At 32.9% G+C, this 19,226-nt stretch overlaps 1 protein-coding gene across 1 annotated transcript in view; it reads right to left on the bottom strand.

Moving 5' to 3' along the window:
• Positions 1-17,897, bottom strand: part of cabp2a (calcium binding protein 2a) — a 29,468-nt gene extending 11,571 nt beyond the window's left edge. Inside the window, exons 1-2 of the mRNA XM_073842033.1 lie at positions 17,705-17,897; positions 15,790-15,978 (exon numbers count right to left, since the gene is read on the bottom strand). Coding sequence (XP_073698134.1) covers positions 15,790-15,978; positions 17,705-17,767 — 252 coding nt within the window. The 5' untranslated portion in view covers positions 17,768-17,897. The remainder of the gene's footprint in view (positions 1-15,789; positions 15,979-17,704) is intronic.
• Positions 17,898-19,226: the final 1,329 nt, after the last annotated feature.

Below are 19,226 nucleotides of genomic sequence, written 5' to 3'. Positions count from 1 at the left end.
CTAGCGTCTGTAAAAAACTGTAAGATCAACACTAGTGAACACTGGTTAGATTAAATTATGTTTGTCTATGAGATTAGATGGGTTTAAACAAGCAGGTGAGTGCTAAACATGTTATTTTCAGAGAACTCTTTTTCACCTCTCCTACCCAGAAGTCAGATGAGTTTTTGGCCTACATCGAGGTATTAGTGTATTAAATACAACATTACCATGCAATCTCTTTAGATTCCATGTTAGGCTTTCTCTCACATTCTTTTTAAACATAACAAAATATTTTAAGATCAAGTTAAAGATAATTGTGTTTAAAAGCTCTCCAGGCGAAGACAAATCAGGCATACAAAGATAGAGATCTAGGTTTGTTTTTATAATACAACAATATGGCATTTCAGTGAAATTGGATTTGTTGACATAGTCTTTATAATAAAAGCTCCCTAGCACAAAAGGGGAAGCCTTAATTCAGTGAATTGTGGTGTGTGCCTTTGTATATGTGTATATGAATGATTTAAATATGAATAATGATTATTTCCTTTATATCTATTTTATAAAAGCAGGATCTCTTATGCACCCGGTAGAATAAGCTAAAGCAATATATTTTGATTCTTTAGATTCCTTTGTATCTACGCTCAGCAGTTGCTTTATGAGAATATAACCAGAATATACCCACTAGGGGGCACCAAACAAACATTTTTGATGTTCAGTAAAGGTTGCAAAAGTGATAGATCAGTGCTGAAAAAGCTTGATTTCATATTTTTCACAAGGTGATTGCTGGAAGAAATTTACTGAATTGTGTGGATTCAGTAAATTTAAAAGAGTAATACAAATTTTAATTGTATTTTGTCATTATCTTAAAAACTTTTGTTCAAAAGGCTTGTTAATTTTGGATGAGTTGGACTGGAGAGTTGAGGACAAGCAGTCAACAAGTCCACAGTATTAACATGAAATGTGAAGAAGGATGATGATAGTTTATGCTCTATAAACCAGTCAAAGTCTGCAATTATTCAAATGACGCAACGCCATTTTCTTCCGCCCAGAACTGCAGAAAAGATTAAAAAAAGACAGTCGTTATCGAAGATAATATATCTAGGCAATCAGCCTTATACTTAACTGTGCTATAAATCATCTATTGTGTTGAACGCCAGTTGAAGTAAGATTTTTAAGTGAAAAACAAATTACTGTAGGAGTCAAAACATAGCTATAAATTTTCCATAATGAAGGAGTGGAAGATAAAGTTCATCTGGGTTAGTAGATGTTAGATGAAATGGGGCACTCAATTTATCAGTAAATGGCTCAAATGTTTTAATATTTAAAAAAAATAAAATACCCGGCCCGCAGAACCATTTATCTTATCTTATATATAGTTATCTTATATATACAGTTGAGGTCAAAAGTTTACACACACCTTGCAGAATCTGCAAAATGTTAATTATTTTATCAAAATAAAAGGGATCATACAAAATGTATGGTTTTTTTTAGTATTGATATATAGGATTAGATATTTCACATAAAAGAAGTTTACATGTGTTTACAAGAGAATATAATAGTTAATAATAGTTATGATAAATGTATGTACACTTGGTCCTTAATACTGTGTTGATATCTGATTGATCCACAGCTGTGTGTGTTTATTTTAACCATTCTGGACAGTTAAACTGCCCACTGTTCATTAGAAAAATCCTTCAGGTCCCTCAAATACCTTGGTTTTTCAGCTTTTTTATGTATTTGAACCCTTTCCAACAATGACTATATGATTTTGAAGGGCAATACTAAAAGAAAAAAAAAGAAAAATTGCATTATGTTCAAAAATTTACACCCCTGACTTTTAATGCATTGTTTTTCCTTCCGAGCATCAGTGAGCATTTGCACCTTCTGTAATAGTTGCATATGAGTCCCTCAGTTGTCCTCAGTGTGAAAAGATGGATCTTAAAATCATACGGTCATTGCTGGAAAGGGATCAAATACAAAAAAATGCTGAACGAAAAAAAAAAAGTGTGGTACCTGAAGAATTTTCTGAAGAACAGCAGGCAGTTTAACTGTTCAGGACAAACAAGGGACTCATGAACAACTATTACCTGACAAACAATTTCCTTCAATGCAAATTAAACAAACGTGTGAAAAGAGTTTATTTTCCTTTAGTCCACAGGGCCAAAAGTGCCAATAAATTTCTAAGATTTAGCATTTGGTTGGCATACTATATTATCACTCTGCTTTTGTCTGAGCCAGAGTTGACGAAATTAAGATGTCAGGAGTTTATCTGTGTATGGAAGTGTAATTGTCAGCAGAATCTATGGTAATAAAATCTTCTGCAATCTTTGATCATAATGATTTACATATCAGCCTTCTTGGAAATTCCCTTATGTAGTGCCGAAACGTCAAGCACTGCTTATAAGGTGTCAAGTAACACCTTTAATTTTAGGAAGGAGGCTACATTGAGTAATATAAAATACACAATTAAGGATGGGTGAGTCTAAACTTTTGATTAGTACCATTACAAAACAAACTTTAAAGGAAAAGGATGTAGTCTATAAATTCTATAAAGTCTTCTGCTGAATTCTGTGGGTGAGGATTATAACCAAAATCACACACACACACACGCACACGCACACGCACACACACACACACACACACACACACACACACACACACACACACACACACACACACACACACACACACACACACACACACACACACACACACACACACACACACACACATGTCGGGTTTACATGTTTTATGGGGACATTCCATAGGCGTAATGGTTTTTATACTGTACAAACCGTACTTTCTATCGCCCTACACCTACCCTACACCTAAACCTAGCCCTCACAGGAGATTGTGCACACTTTTACTTCATCAAAAAAACTCATTGTGCATGATTTATAAGCCTGTTTCCTCATGGGGACCTGAGAAATGTCCCCACAAGGTCAAAATCTACTGGTATTCCTATCCTTGTGGGTCCCCACAACGTGATGAATACCAGGTACACACACACACACACACACACACACACACACACACACACACACACACACACACACACACACACACACACACACACACACACACACACACACTTTAAAACATCAACTATAAAACATAAGAACATTTCAGAAAAACTCTTCCTTCCTGCATCACTGGTTAATGAGCAAAAAGCATGATTATATATGATGCATGGAAGTTTGAGTTTTCTTAAAGGGATAGTTCACCCAAAAAAAAAATTACCCCATTTACTCACCCTCAAGCCATCCTAGGTGTATATGGATTTCTTCTTTCAGTCAATTACAATTGGAGTTATATAAAAAAAGCTTTATAATGGCAGTGAATGGTGGTCAAAATTTTCAAGTCCAATAAAGTGCATCCATCCATCATAATACAGTTTTTTACAGACGCTAGGACACATTTCGCAATACTTTGGTCACTTTTGCAAAACTCTTCACACAATTCTCCTAACCGACTTTCAGCTTGGCAAAGCAGTTCATTTCACATTCAAAATGCACCACAACTACCAAAACACTTTATTCAGGTCTCAAATAAACTCATTCTTCCAGAACACAAAGGTTGACAGCCGACAAACACACTTTGTCACCCACAAAACAATGAGCTAAAAAACACTAACAACATGTAGCATTACACAGTGTTTTCTTGTGTAAAACAAGGACACATCTCTGTTTATAATTGCAATATATATTGTTTATAACTGCAATATATGTTACTGGAATGAATCAGACACGATGCGGAATTCGTCAATATTTTATGTTGTTTATTTATTTTTATTTTTTTTTGCACTAAGTAATTCCAAAATACAAGAATTTGTATACACACCATCCACTGATACAGATACAATAGTAATGCTAATCTACTGCATTTTTAGATTTGAAATATGTTTCAATAAAATATTGCTGTTGAATTTTGCTGTCTTATTCAGTTTTGCATTATGTTATTGTTTTGAACATAAGTTTAACAGTTTTGAAAACAGTATGTAAGCTTGTGCAAAATGTCCTGTACGTACAAAGATTGTTGGCAGTTGTTGTGTCTGTGTGAGAAAAGAATTCATGAAATTTGAGAGATGTAGTCATTGAATGCATTTTGTGCCAAAACAATAATAATTGATCCTCAGTTTAGCCCACATAGACTTCTGTTGTGCACACTGTCTGAAGAGTTTTGCAAAAGTGACCTAAGTATTGAGAAATGTGTCCTAGCGTCTGTAAAAAACTGTAAGTACTCCACATGACTCTAAGGGTTAATAAAGGCCTTCTGAGCTAATCAATCCATTTGTCTAAGAAAAATATCCATATTTAAAACTTCATAAAGTGTAATCTCTAGCTTTCGCTAATTGTTGTATGTATGTTCACGAGAAAGTGGCGTTTTTAGTCGGTGATGTGTAATCTCTGGTGAGAATATGCTAGTCTCTCGAGAACCAAGTTTTGATTAAAGCAAATGAGTCTCCTCTTGGCTTATATTGAAAATCAAAAATTTTCTTTACAAATCCTTGTTTTGTACTTCTAATTCATGACTGGTGTTTTGCTCTCTCCTCAGCGCCTACATCAGCTGAAAAAAAAAAAATTGAGATTTTAAAAGTGCAAAATCTTCAAAATTTCAACACCCATTCACTGCCATTATAAGGCTTGGAACAGCCAGGCTGTTATTTTCTTAATATAACTAATTGTAATTGACTAAAATGACTTCATTTTTGGGTGAACTATCCCTTCAAATGTGCTCTAAAATGTTTTTACTTTTCGCAAACAATCAGTCTTTTTTAGCATTTTATTAGTATATTATTTTAGTATATTAGTACTACATTATAATGTGGTCAGTTACAAGGCAAAACCTGTTTATAAATGTAAGTACAAACAGCAGCCTTAACTAAAATTCACAATGCCAGGAAAACATTTTATGGGTGAGTTCCCTGTGCTGGACTCAAGAAAGGGTTGCAGCCATGATGTTAAAACCCAAAAGACTAATTCACCATGGGATCCCCTTCAAGATTTTCCAATGTTTTGTTTTTTTTAAATAGGGTTTTTGAGTATTAGGTTTGTGGTAAATACACCACAGATGTTTTATTATATACTGCACTCTCACCTATTACTTATTAGAAAATTGTGTGTCAGTATGGGTGTTTGTACAGCAAAACATCCATGTATCGTCAATTTATATTTTCCACAGAACATGTTTACATGTTTACATAGAAACCTGCATAAAGCAAACTCTACCACAGGAAAATCTCAAGGGAACTGCATGGCAAGTTAATTCTTCCAGGTGACTTACATTGTCTGACTATAACACTATTACCTGATTTTGCTTTATTTCTTTGTCAAAAATGGTCTGAAACATGTCACAACTGAGTCACTGCGCATCTCCATTCAAACACATTGTTTATGAATGAACGTGCGTTTTAAACTAATTCATAAAGACAGTCACTTGCTTTATTCCAAAATGAATCAGCAGTTCAAAAGAATTAAATGAATGATATGATTCAGTAATTAAATCAGTCACTTGGCGCCACCTACTGGCAGATTTAGTTTCATTTTTTAAAGTAACTTTTCAGTTTTTTCTGTATTACAGTTTTTTTCAATCGCTAACAAGCGCTTACCCATACTTCAGATACTTTTTCTAAACTCTTAACACAGACTCGCACCTACAAAATACAATTGGCCAAATGGATAATTTTCTTCTCAAAAATACATTTTGTTAAATATATACTAACTCTTCATTTCAAAACAGAACACATCTTTCTCTGCACACACTAACTTTACCAAAACACTGGAAATTTGACTCAAAATGAAATAATTCTGTCAAAGAATAACACTTGATTTCACTTCACAAGGTACATGCAGTCAATCAAAGTACACCAGGTTTCAAAATACTAGCTATTGTTGATATTACAAAAACTGCATAGACTTTTTATGTTTTAGTTTTTACAGGTATTTGCATGCAAAACATGCAATCCACCGTTTTGACACTAAATTTCTTGGTTGGGAACTGTCTGTCCACATGTACAGTAATGTTCACATTCAAAAGCATTCCAGTAAAAAGCAAATACGTTTCTTTTTCTGTTTATTACAGGAGGTACAGTAGAAACATGGTATGATAGAACAGAAAAAGTTTTACAGTATTGCTTACAGTGAACAAAATATCCATGAAACACACAAGAGCATTCTGAACAAAAAATAAATTAATTAATAAAAATAACAACAGCAGAAAGCCCAGATAAAAAAAGGGGGGGGGGGGGGGTCTAAAAAAAAGCACAAAATTACTGTATCTAATCTCTGCGATGTTGAATTGAGAATGAATGGTAAATTCCAATTAATTTCCTGGAATGGAATTGGATTTGGAATTGGAATGTCAGGAAACAGAATTGAAATCAAATAAATTCCAAAAAATTCCACTTGAGTTGCTAGTTTATAGTACATCAAATATTGTAAATCACATAAACAACAAACACATAAAAGAAATACAAAGTACTGCATGTTTAGTTGGTTAAGCATGATCATTTCACATGCCAAATTTCAGGAAATGATAATAATTCGATGCAATAAAAAGTGAATGAAACACATGAATGAACATGACTCATTTTTTGTGAGTTGAGACATATATTATGTGGTAATCATATATTGAATGTATAGTACATCCAGAAACTTATCACCACTGTCATTCAATTATTAATTCATAATGTACAGTTCTCATTTTATTTACTTGCATTTGATCAACTCTATTTCATATATTACTTGGTATTTGTAAAGCATCATAAATAAAGTTCAAATGTATGTCTCTAAATGCAATCACAAATAGATGCTCAGAAACAGCAATAAATGGAATTAAGCGGAATTTCCCTGAATTGAATTCCACTTCCTGTAATTCCAATTCAATTCCAATTCTGTTTCCTGTAATTGTTGTTGAATTCCAATTCCATTTCCTTCTTTGAATTGGAATTGTTGAGTTCATTCCTGAATCGACCCCAACCCTGTTTCCAAAACATCACTCCTCAAAGTCCTCATTTTACTGTATAAGTGTAAATGTAATAGAAAAAAATAACCACTGCCTCTGAGTCTAAGCCAGACTGGAATCAGCTGTGGTTGGCCCAATTTACCCAACATAAATCAGCTATTCAATTGTTTGTTTATTATCAGCTGAGATATATTTTTGATATTGATATTGTTTTTGAACTGATATCATTGCAGAAGCAGAGGTTTTTATACTGTATCTAAGGTTTGGAATATTGTTTTTGCTATTGTGGGATGTTGTGTGTTAACATTCGTAAATACTACAAAAACAATCCATAATTTTGTTGGGAGGTATAGCTTGTCTGTTAAGAAAATGTAAGCATTGTGGAAATGTGTTCACTGACTGCATATTGGGTGAAAACGACATGAAATGTGTGAATGGTATGGCCACAAAAGACCGATGCTGTGCTAATTGTGTTTAGAGTTTTGAAAATGTGACAACTGTTTGGACAAACGCTTGTTAGCGACTGAAAAAAACTGTAAAAAAATGTATATTTAAAACTTTAATCTCAACATGAATTTATGAATTTGATTGCACTCATTCCACCTCTGAGCCTCATTAAACAATTTCCCTGTGAATCACTTTAAGGAGTCAAATATCACCTCGTAATGGCAAGGTACATTTTTGATCAGATTTTTTGATTATTGATTAAAACATACTTTTAACAATGTTGCCAAAAATGCCACAAATGTAAAAACAAAATTACCCTGTAAATCACTTTCAGGCGTCAAATATCACCTAGTAAAAAGAAAGTGCTCCTAAAAAGAAAAGTAAGCGTAGAGCCCTGAATAGACCCCTGTCTCTGAAGAAAAACTTTGATTAATGTTCTCTCCTTACTAGTGCAGGGAAGACCAAACGCTTGTGAATAATGATCTGACTAATATTTGCATCCAATAACAATGGCAGCATTTCTATAGCATGCCTATTGACTTTCATTCATTTCTAGGTACAAGTAAGTCTGCCATTCTCATTCCCACATTTCTCTGGAAACAACAACCGTAAATATGCATTTATGTGCATATCTGCATGCATGCATGTAATCCACACTGAGGTCAAAGAGTCAGTCGCTCTCGGTTAAAGCACTGGTGCATCAAAGACTCTGTCTTACTCTAAATCTTAGGCTTCGATTATCAGTAGACTAATCCATCTCTACTTTCACATTAATGGATCCGGAGGGGTTAATCTGCTCAGCACACATTTCTCATGATTGTACATTTAACACATTAACAAGCTAACACCCACATTCTGTATATCCTGTTTACTCACACATGCATGCAAAGGCAGATTAGTGTCTTCCTATTGGCACACGACCATGGCTTACATTAAAACGTCACATTTTAAAGTGATAGTTCACCCAAAAGTCTTTAACTACTTCCCCTTATGTTATTTCTTTTGTGGAACAGAAGAGAAGATATTCAAAGATATTCACATTTTTTTCCCTACAAGGAAAGTAAATGTGGTCCACATTCTTCTGAGTATCTACTTTAGTGTTCTACAGAATTCTAACTTAAAACTGTTTATCAAGTAATAAAGAACCAGCCAGCGACACTGTACAGAGTGGCTCCTAATTGGGTTACCCTTGGAGACCTGGTCTCCAATTGGTGGATTAAATTATTCTATTGTAAAACAGCCAGACAACTGACCTACAGATGGTGAAATGTGGAGCGTCTCGTTTCTGTTGATTCAAACAGCTTCTGTACTTGTTTATGTGTATGTGTGTGTGGGCTATAAAGGAGATTTGGGTTGTCTGCTGTATATTGGTGGGCGTTCGATGGATTAAGGCCAAAACACAAGAGAAGAGACAAGCAACAGAGAGACACGAAAGCAGAGAGAAAAAAATATGTCAACCGAAGGCAGAAAATTTTGTGTGGCTGTCAGCATGTGATGTATCCATACAGTCACACAAATATTTTCATTTTCACACTAATTTGACAAAACTGCAGATTGATTAGAATTGACACAATAAATGATGTTTTACTTGTTTGGCAGTGTTTCAATGTGATCAGGAAAGCAAAATTTAGGTAATTGGTGGAAAATAAAAATGGATTAGGATATTTTCAATTTCTGAATTAAAGCAAGTATACGAGCATTTTTAAGCGGATCTATGATTATACATAGGATATATAAATGATTTTTTCAACATATAAAGCACTTGAAAAATCACAAAAATAAATAATGTGACCTTCATTTTTTCAAAGAAAAAAATTTAAACTGTTAGTTTTAATATAAACCAACAAAAAAGACATGCAATTTCCTGAATTTAAATACTACGGAGCAAAAAGGCAGTGACACTGTGATTTCAACATGCGTCAACATGCATTAGGCTTAGTTTGTGGTATGTTGGATGTCCCTTTGATCATAATGCTGTCCCTACGTCTATTGTGTGATATGTTATTATTACGATGGCCAAAGCTGAGTGTTCACTAGAGTGTTCTTGTGAGTGAATCAGTTTTTAGATCTGATCTCTTGAGTCGTTAATCTCACCCATATAATCCTCCCCTTCTCAATCAATCTCTCTTATTCTTCTTCTGCCATCCCTCACTCTCTTCTCCCAGCCTTTCACTCCTCCTCCTTTCCTCACTCTCACTGTTGTTGTTTTTCTTTGATTAAATGATATGATATCCGAGATTCAATCTCTGCACTGTAGATGAGTAACTCTAGCCCAGACTTACTTGTTTTCTTTGGCATGTTCAGCATAAGACTACATTGTTGTTAGATTCTATGTAAGTCAGTTTATCTCGCAGTTCTGAGATTTTCTCAGAATTGTGAGATAAAAACTCGCAATTCTAATTTTTTCCCAGAATTTCTATATATAAACTCACAATTGCGAGAAATTAAGTCAGAATTGCAAGATAAAAATTCACAATTCTGACTTTTTTTCTCAGAATTGCGTTGTATATTATATTTTCCCCCTCAAATATAGAGTTTATAACTCGCAATTGCGAATTTATATCTCACAATTATAAGAAAAAAGTCAGTATTGCTAGATATAAACTCGCAAAAATCACTTTTTTTTCTCAGAATTTGCGTGATACAAACTTACAAATATGACTCTTTTTCTCAGAATTGTGTGATATAAACTCGCAAATATGTTTTTTTTCTCAGAATTGCATGATATTAACTCATAAATATGACTTTTTTCTCAGAATTGCGTGATGGAAACTAGCAATTGTGAGTTGTAAAATTAGAATTGCAAGACAAACTCGCAATTCTGAGAACATATCAGCCTTTTCCCCCTCAAAATAAACTTGTAATTCGGACTTTTTTCTCTCAGAATTGCGTAATATACACGCAAATATGACATTTTTTTAATCTCAGAATTGCATGATGTAAACGTGCAAATATGACTTTTTTAAAGACTTGCGTGATATAAACTCGCAAATCTGACTGTTTTCTCATAATTGCGCGATATAAACTCTCATATATGACTTTTTTTTCTCAGAATTGCATGATATAAACTCGCAATATGACTTTTTTCTCAGAATTGCATGATATAAACTAGCAGTTGTGAGTTGTAAAATTAGAATTGCAAGACAAACTCGCAATTATGAAAAGATATCAGCCTTTTTCCCCCTCAAAATAAACTTGCATTTTTGACTTGTTTTCTCAGAATTGCGTGATATATATTCACAAATATGACTTTTTTTCTCAGAATTGCATGATATAAACTCACAAATGACTTTTTTTCTAAGAATTGCATGATATAAACTCACAAATGACTTTTTTTCTAAGAATTGCATGATATAAACTCTCAAATATGACTTTTTTTTCTCAGAATTGCATGATATAAACTCGCAATATGACTTTTTTCTCAGAATTGCATGATATAAACTAGCAGTTGTGAGTTGTAAAATTAGAATTGCAAGACAAACTCGCAATTATGAAAAGATATCAGCCTTTTTCCCCCTCAAAATAAACTTGCATTTCTGACTTGTTTTCTCAGAATTGTGTGATATATACTCACAAATATGACTTTTTTCTCAGAATTGCATGATATAAACCCACAAATGACTTTTTTTTCTCAGAATTGCACGATATAAACTCACAATTGTGAGATGTAAAATTAGAATTGCAAGACAAACTCGCAATTCTGAAAAGATATCAGCCTTTTTCCCCCTCAAAATAAACTTGCATTTCTGACTTGTTTTCTCAGAATTGTGTGATATATACTCACAAATATGACTTTTTTCTCAGAATTGCATGATATAAACCCACAAATGACTTTTTTTTCTCAGAATTGCATGATATAAACTCACAATTGTGAGATGTAAAATTTGAATTGCAAGACAAACTCGCAATTCTGAAAAGATATCAGCCTTTTTCCTCCTCAAAATAAACTTGCATTTCTGACTTGTTTTCTCAGAATTGCGTGATATATATTCACAAATATGACTTTTTTTCTCAGAATTGCATGATATAAACTCACAAATGACTTTTTTTCTAAGAATTGCATGATATAAACTCTCAAATATGACTTTTTTTTCTCAGAATTGCATGATATAAACTCGCAATATGAGTTTTTTCTCAGAATTGCATGATATAAACTAGCAGTTGTGAGTTGTAAAATTAGAATTGCAAGACAAACTCGCAATTATGAAAAGATATCAGCCTTTTTCCCCCTCAAAATAAACTTGCATTTCTGACTTGTTTTCTCAGAATTGTGTGATATATACTCACAAATATGACTTTTTTCTCAGAATTGCATGATATAAACCCACAAATGACTTTTTTTTCTCAGAATTACACGATATAAACTCACAATTGTGAGATGTAAAATTTGAATTGCAAGACAAACTCGCAATTCTGAAAAGATATCAGCCTTTTTCCCCCTCAAAATAAACTTGCATTTCTGACTTGTTTTCTCAGAATTGTGTGATATATACTCACAAATATGACTTTTTTCTCAGAATTGCATGATATAAACCCACAAATGACTTTTTTTTCTCAGAATTGCATGATATAAACTCACAATTGTGAGATGTAAAATTTGAATTGCAAGACAAACTCGCAATTCTGAAAAGATATCAGCCTTTTTCCTCCTCAAAATAAACTTGCATTTCTGACTTGTTTTCTCAGAATTGCGTGATATATACTCACAAATATGACACTTTTTCTCAGAATTGCATGATATAAACTCGCAAATCTGACTGTTTTTTCATAATTGCGTGATATAAACTCTCAAATATGACTTTTTTTTCTCAGAATTGCATGATATAAACTCGCAATATGACTTTTTTCTCAGAATTGCATGATATAAACTAGCAGTTGTGAGTTGTAAAATTAGAATTGCAAGACAAACTCGCAATTCTGAAAAGATATCAGCCTTTTTCCCCCTCAAAATAAACTTGCATTTCTGACTTGTTTTCTCAGAATTGCGTGATATATATTCACAAATATGACTTTTTTTCTCAGAATTGCATGATATAAACTCACAAATGACTTTTTTCTAAGAATTGCATGATATAAACTCTCAAATATGACTTTTTTTTCTCAGAATTGCATGATATAAACTCGCAATATGACTTTTTTCTCAGAATTGCATGATATAAACTAGCAGTTGTGAGTTGTAAAATTAGAATTGCAAGACAAACTCGCAATTATGAAAAGATATCAGCCTTTTTCCCCCTCAAAATAAACTTGCATTTCTGACTTGTTTTCTCAGAATTGTGTGATATATACTCACAAATATGACTTTTTTCTCAGAATTGCATGATATAAACCCACAAATGACTTTTTTTTCTCAGAATTGCATGATATAAACTCACAATTGTGAGATGTAAAATTTGAATTGCAAGACAAACTCGCAATTCTGAAAAGATATCAGCCTTTTTCCTCCTCAAAATAAACTTGCATTTCTGACTTTTTTTCTCAGAATTGCGTGATATATACTCACAAATATGACACTTTTTCTCAGAATTGCATGATATAAACTCGCAAATCTGACTGTTTTCTCATAATTGCGTGATATAAACTCTCAAATATGACTTTTTTTTCTCAGAATTGCATGATATAAACTAGCAGTTGTGAGTTGTAAAATTAGAATTGCAAGACAAACTCGCAATTCTGAAAAGATATCAGCCTTTTTCCCCCTCAAAATAAACTTGCATTTCTGACTTTTTTCTCAGAATTGCGTGATATATACTCACAAATATGACTTTTTTTCTCAGAATTGCATGATATAAACTGACAAATGACTTTTTTCTCAGAATTGCGTGATATAAACTCTCAAATATTACTTTTTTCTCAGAATTGCATGATATAAACTCACAATTGTGAGATGTAAAATTTGAATTGCAAGGCAAATTAGCAATTCTGAGAACATATCTCACAATTCTAACTTTACTTCTCGCAATTGTGAGTTCATATCACACAATTCTAAGAAAAAAGTCAGAATTGTGAGTTTATATCTATAGCAATTCTGACTTTATAATTCGCAATATTGCGAGTTTATTTCTGACAATTGTGAGAAAAACAGTCGGAATTGTGAGATAAAAATCTGAATTGTGAGATAAAAAGATTTTTCTTTTTTATTCAGTGGCAGAAAAGGGCTTCCATAATATTCTGACACATGCCATAGGATACATTTGACGTATTGATGTTAATTTCTTTTTAATTATCAATCATTAACCTTTTGAAATTATTATTATTACAGTTTTTTACAGATGCTAGGACACATTTCTCAATACTTAGGTCACTTTTGCAAAACTCTTGACACAGTGAGCACAACAGAAGTCTATGTGGGCTAAACTGAGGATCAATTATCATTGTTTTGGCACAAAATGCATTCAATGACTACATCTCTCAAATTTCATGAATTCTTTTCTCACACAGACACAACAACTGCCAAAAATCTTTGTACGTACAGGACATTTTGCACATGCTTACATATTGTTTTCAAAACTGTTAAACTTATGTTCAAAACAATAACATAATGCAAAACTGAATAAGACAGCAAAATTCAACAGCAATATTTTATTGAAACATATTTCAAATCTAAAAATGCAGTAGATTAGCATTACTATTGTATCTGTATCAGTGGATGGTGTGTATACAAATTCTTGTATTTTGGAATTACTTCCAAAATAAATAAATAAAAAAATAAAAAAAATAAAAACAAAAAATAAAAAAATAAATAAACAACATAAAATATTGAATTGAATTCTGCATCATGTCTGATTCATTCCAGTAACATATATTGCAGTTATAAACAATATATATATTGCAATTATAAATAGAGATGTGTCCTTGTTTTACACAAGAAAACACTGTGTAATGCTACATGTTGTTAGTGTTTTTTAGGTCATTGTTTTGTGGGTGACAAAGTGTGTTTGTCGGCTGACAACCTTTGCTAGTGTTCTGGAAGAATGAATTTATTTGAGACCTGAATAAAGTGTTTTGGTAGTTGTAGTGCATTTTGAATGTGAAATGAACTGCTTTGCCAAGCTGAAAGTCGGTTAGGAGAATTGTGTGAAGAGTTTTGCAAAAGTGACCTAAGTATTGAGAAATGTGTCCTAGCGTCTGTAAAAAACTGTAATGTCAGCCCTGATTAGAGAATTGAAGGTTGAGAGAGATTTTCATATAAAGTTTGGTTAACAACACTCTAGCTAGTGAATAAAGTGATTTTATGGAAAGTTGTGCTGGTTGCTATGCATTCATTATGTTTGGGAACACAAGCTTTAAAGAATGAGGTGTGGTGAATAACAGATAATACTCTTTCACCTTTTCCTCCAGTACAGAGCCATAATCCTCTGAAAGCAGAGAGTTTTCAGAAAATGATTATTATGATTACTGTTGTGTGAAAGGGTTTAAGAATGAATAAACTACTGACTGGAATGAGAATGTGAGGGGAGTGTAGATGAACGGAACAATTCTGTGTTCTGATTACAGATTTTCAGCAATGAACAAAGTCATGTGTTACCCTTGTAAAAAAAAAAAAAAACTATTTTTAAAGTTATGTCATAATTGTAGGTCTTACAACATACTAATTCTGTCTGTCTTTTTCATGTTTAAAAGTGAAAATGGTTTCTACACCCTTTTTAATGAATTAACCAATTAAAATATGTTAGCTCCCAATGAGTATTATAATTAAATGTCTAAGCACAATGCAGACATCAGATAACTTTTTACCAACATTTGAATCAGCATTGAACATCAGCTTTTTTTTTTTTTTTGGAAAATTTTGATATCTAAACTAGGAGAACTACAATGTCATGCCAACAAATAAGTAACATTCTAAGAGTTTCCATTTAACATCATGTATTCAGACATCAAACATTAAAGAGCACAACTCAAAAACTACAAATAATCCAGATACTACAGAAACCTAGAATAGCAGTCTTTGAGTTTGTAGTGCAAAAAAATCATGCAGGTTACCACATGCCCATGTGACCCACAAACAGAGACCCTAATTCGGAATCACACATGAACAGCTTTTGGACAGTCTTCACTGCATCCATCAGCATAATACTGTAAGCACTGTTGTACCACAAAGCACTGCAATGAGGGGTTGAACTTGGAGCTCAAGCTGAGCCTTGGGTTCGAGCCTCTATTGAGGACAGCAAGCCAAGTTCGTTTACCATTAACCATTAGGAATGGATGGGCAGGTGAACTTGTGAAACCCCTGTTTGATGTTCACTAACTCTTTGTCTTGCTTAATTAACCATTCCAGAGTTCAGCAAACCAAAACATTTGATTAAATCAACACCATGACTGACAATACAACAGCTCACAATTCACCTCAGCGCAACACAAAAACATAAATAACTTCTTGTGTGACACAGCAGTCCATACCTGACCAAAGACGGATGCCACAATGGGTCTGAGTTTCCTACGCTCCGTCTCTACTCTGAGGGGCTCTGTGTCAGGTTCAGTGGGTGAGTTCAGACTGAGGGCTTTGGTTTTGGGTGGTCTTTTGAAGCTGCCGCCGCCTGAAGAGGTGCTCCATCTCCTCAGCTTCTCGATCTTCTTCCTGAAGGACCCCTACATTTACAGTATGGAGCAAAAAAGCATTTTATGATCAAATTAAACTCCAATTATGGGCTATACAACGCCGTTAAAAAGTTTGGGATCCGATTGACTTGTAATGTTTTTCAAACATGTCTCTTATGCTCATCAAGGCTGCATTTATTTGATCGAAAATATAGAAAAAAAAATAATATTGCAAAATGTTAATACAATATAAAATAATGGTTTCCATTGTAATATATTTTTAAAATATATTTTATTTCTGTGATGCAAAGCTGAATTTTCATCAACCATTATTCCAGTCTTAAGTGTCACACGATCCTTCAGAAATCTTTCAAGTACACAACTGTTTCAAGTACACAACATCAGCATGATTTATTATCAGTGTTGGCAACAGTTGTGCTGCCAAATATTTTTTTGGAATCTGTAATACTTTTTCAGGATTCTTTGATGAATAAACAGTTAAAAAGAACAGCATTTATTCAAAATATAAATATTTTCTAAAATTGTAAGTCTTTGCTATTACTTTTCATTAATTTAACACATACTTGCTGAATAAAAGTATTAATTTCTTAAAAAAAAAAAAAAGAATAAAAATGTACTGATCCAAACTTTTAAACATTAGTGTATATTATACGAAAATATTTCTTTTTTAAATAAATGCTATTCATCAAAGAATCCTGAAATCAGCATATTAGAATGATTTCTGAAAGATCATGTGACAATAAAAACGGGAGTAATGATAAAAATTCATCTTTGATCACAGGAATAAATTTGATTTTAATGTATATTACAATAAAAAAGTGTTATTGTACACTGTAATAATATTTCACAATATTATTTTTTTCTGTATTTTTGATCAAATAAACATCATAAGAGCATAAGAAACGTCTTTAAAAACATAAAAAAATCTTACTGATCCCAAACTTTTGAACTGCAGTGTATATCAATAACAATGAGATTTTGAGGCAAATACAGTTACACAAATACTTGTACAACAGTAGTTGTACTTTTTTTATTATTATTTTATTTTTTTTAATTCTGAACGGGCTTCCATATATTATAGACTACCATTTAAATAAATATAAATTATTATATTATACAATGCTAAAGTTTGGGGTCAGTAAGTTTGTGTTGTTGTTGTTATTAATCAATCATGAAAAAAAAATAGCAGCACAACATTTTAACTGATAATAATAAAAAATGTTTCTTAAACATTAAATCAGCATATTAGAATTAATTTATTAAGGATTGTGTGAAACTGAAGACTGGGGTAGTTATGCTGAAAATTAAGCTGTGCAATCAATTATATATTTTATTATATACATTAAAATAAAAAACAGTTATTTTAAATTCTAATAATATTTCAAAATACCATAGTTTTTACTGTTTGATCAAATAAATGCAGCCTTGATAAGTTTAAGAGACGTATTTGAAAACATAAAAAATTGTACCTCAAACTTGAACAGTAGTGTGTTATATATTAATTAGAATTTCCGTTTGTCAAGTTTTTGCCTTTGTATGAATTATCTTGTGTTACAGTTTATATTTTTCCTGAAACAACGTGTAATAGTTGTAAATGGTGTTTAAAAGCTTTTTGTTGTCAAAACTAAAAGCTATGAGCCTGTACAAAAAAAAACTTACACTTTCATTATCATACATTGTTCATTACACAACCTGCAAAATTTACTCATTTATTAATCAGTTTCATCTCATAGGCTAAGGCTCAAAGGTCACGTACCTTTTTGACAATCTTGTCTTGAGGAACCTCAATGGTTTCCATGCTGCCTGCTTCCATTGACATCTTTCTCTGTGATGACTGATGAGCATTAATGCTGTTCTATGGTTCTGTGTTTCTTCCTCTCACTCTGTCTGTTTAGATTCTGTTGCAGAAATAAACATTGAGTGTTTCCATCTCTGGGACACTCATCCCTCCTCTCTCTCTCTCTCTCTCTCTCTCTCTCTCTTTTCCCCCGTCTCTTACTCACGTTCTCGTCATTCAATCTGTTCCTCTCTAATACTATCCCTCCATCTCTTGTTCTCTCTCGCTCATTCATATGTAGGTTCTCTGTCTCCTCCTCCTTTGCTGTATGCTCTGTTTCAAAAAAAAGTAGAGAATATGTTCCCATTGCCAGACATATGACACATCCACGTGAATTCATAAACAATGATACAATGAAAAACAATGAACAAAATAAATTTTTGATTCTAACATAAAAAAAAGATTCTCCCAAGCATATAACTCATATTCAATGTCATTTTATATCTCAGTCTCACGTTTTTAGTGGTGACACATTGTTGAAAGTGAATTAAAATGCATTTCTTTTCATTCCCACAACGACTGTATTTATTTTGTCTCATCAGAAAGTAGATTGATGTACAGCAGTGTGTGATTAGACTGTAGATAAGGAGAAACGTTTCATTTCTCATTCTTTTTCCTGATTTACATCTGATTTAATCCTTTATCCTGTCTCCTGCTCTCTCGCAAAATCCTCTTACACGTTCATGTTCTTGTCTATAATTTTTCATCCTGTATTTCCACCCAACACCATTTATTTATATTGTCACATCTATGTGGGTCATTCAGCATTAAGTAATTTACCTTCTGCTTACCTATTGTTGAGGACAGTTGTGGTTTTTATTAATAGTAATACACTGTAAAAAAAATGCTACCATTTCTGGGTTATTTGTCCACCCAGCGCTGGGTAAATATTGGACAGAACACATGTTGGGTTATTTTGACCCAGCTATTATTATTATTATTATTTTTTTTTTTTTTTTATTTTTTTTTTGATGGGTCAGTGAACATATTGAAGGTTTTTACATTTGAAATAATAAAAATACTCTAAAATCTGTATATATTCATTGTCAAGACTTTTACAATCATTACATTTTTTTAAACAATTCATAAAACGTTTTAGGACGTGACAGGAGCAGCACTAGCAGCCAATGGGAATCTACGGGAAGACATCTGCTGTCAGTAGGCTATTCCCATTTATTAAATAACTTTTATTCATTACTTATCTTATATTAATGTTTGAAATATTACATCAAAAACAGCTTAAACTCGTGCCATCTTGTCTGTTTCAACCCGTCATATATACCTGTAACACCGAGGTCTCGTCGTGTTTCAGCCTTGGTCGCGCATTTGTTTGGCGGGAGGTGAAACTTCCATGGTGGCGTCGACGCGTCGTCGTTCGCTTTGTGGATCGCTAGCGTTCCAAGCAGACGTTAGCTGCGACAACCAGCAGCTGAGTTACAGA

This window comes from Garra rufa, chromosome 6, assembly GCF_049309525.1.
Source record: "Garra rufa chromosome 6, GarRuf1.0, whole genome shotgun sequence".
Classification (NCBI taxonomy): Eukaryota; Metazoa; Chordata; class Actinopteri; order Cypriniformes; family Cyprinidae; genus Garra; species Garra rufa.
The sequence above is the reverse complement of the archived record's forward strand: the minus strand, read 5'-3'. Positions and strand labels throughout refer to the sequence as shown.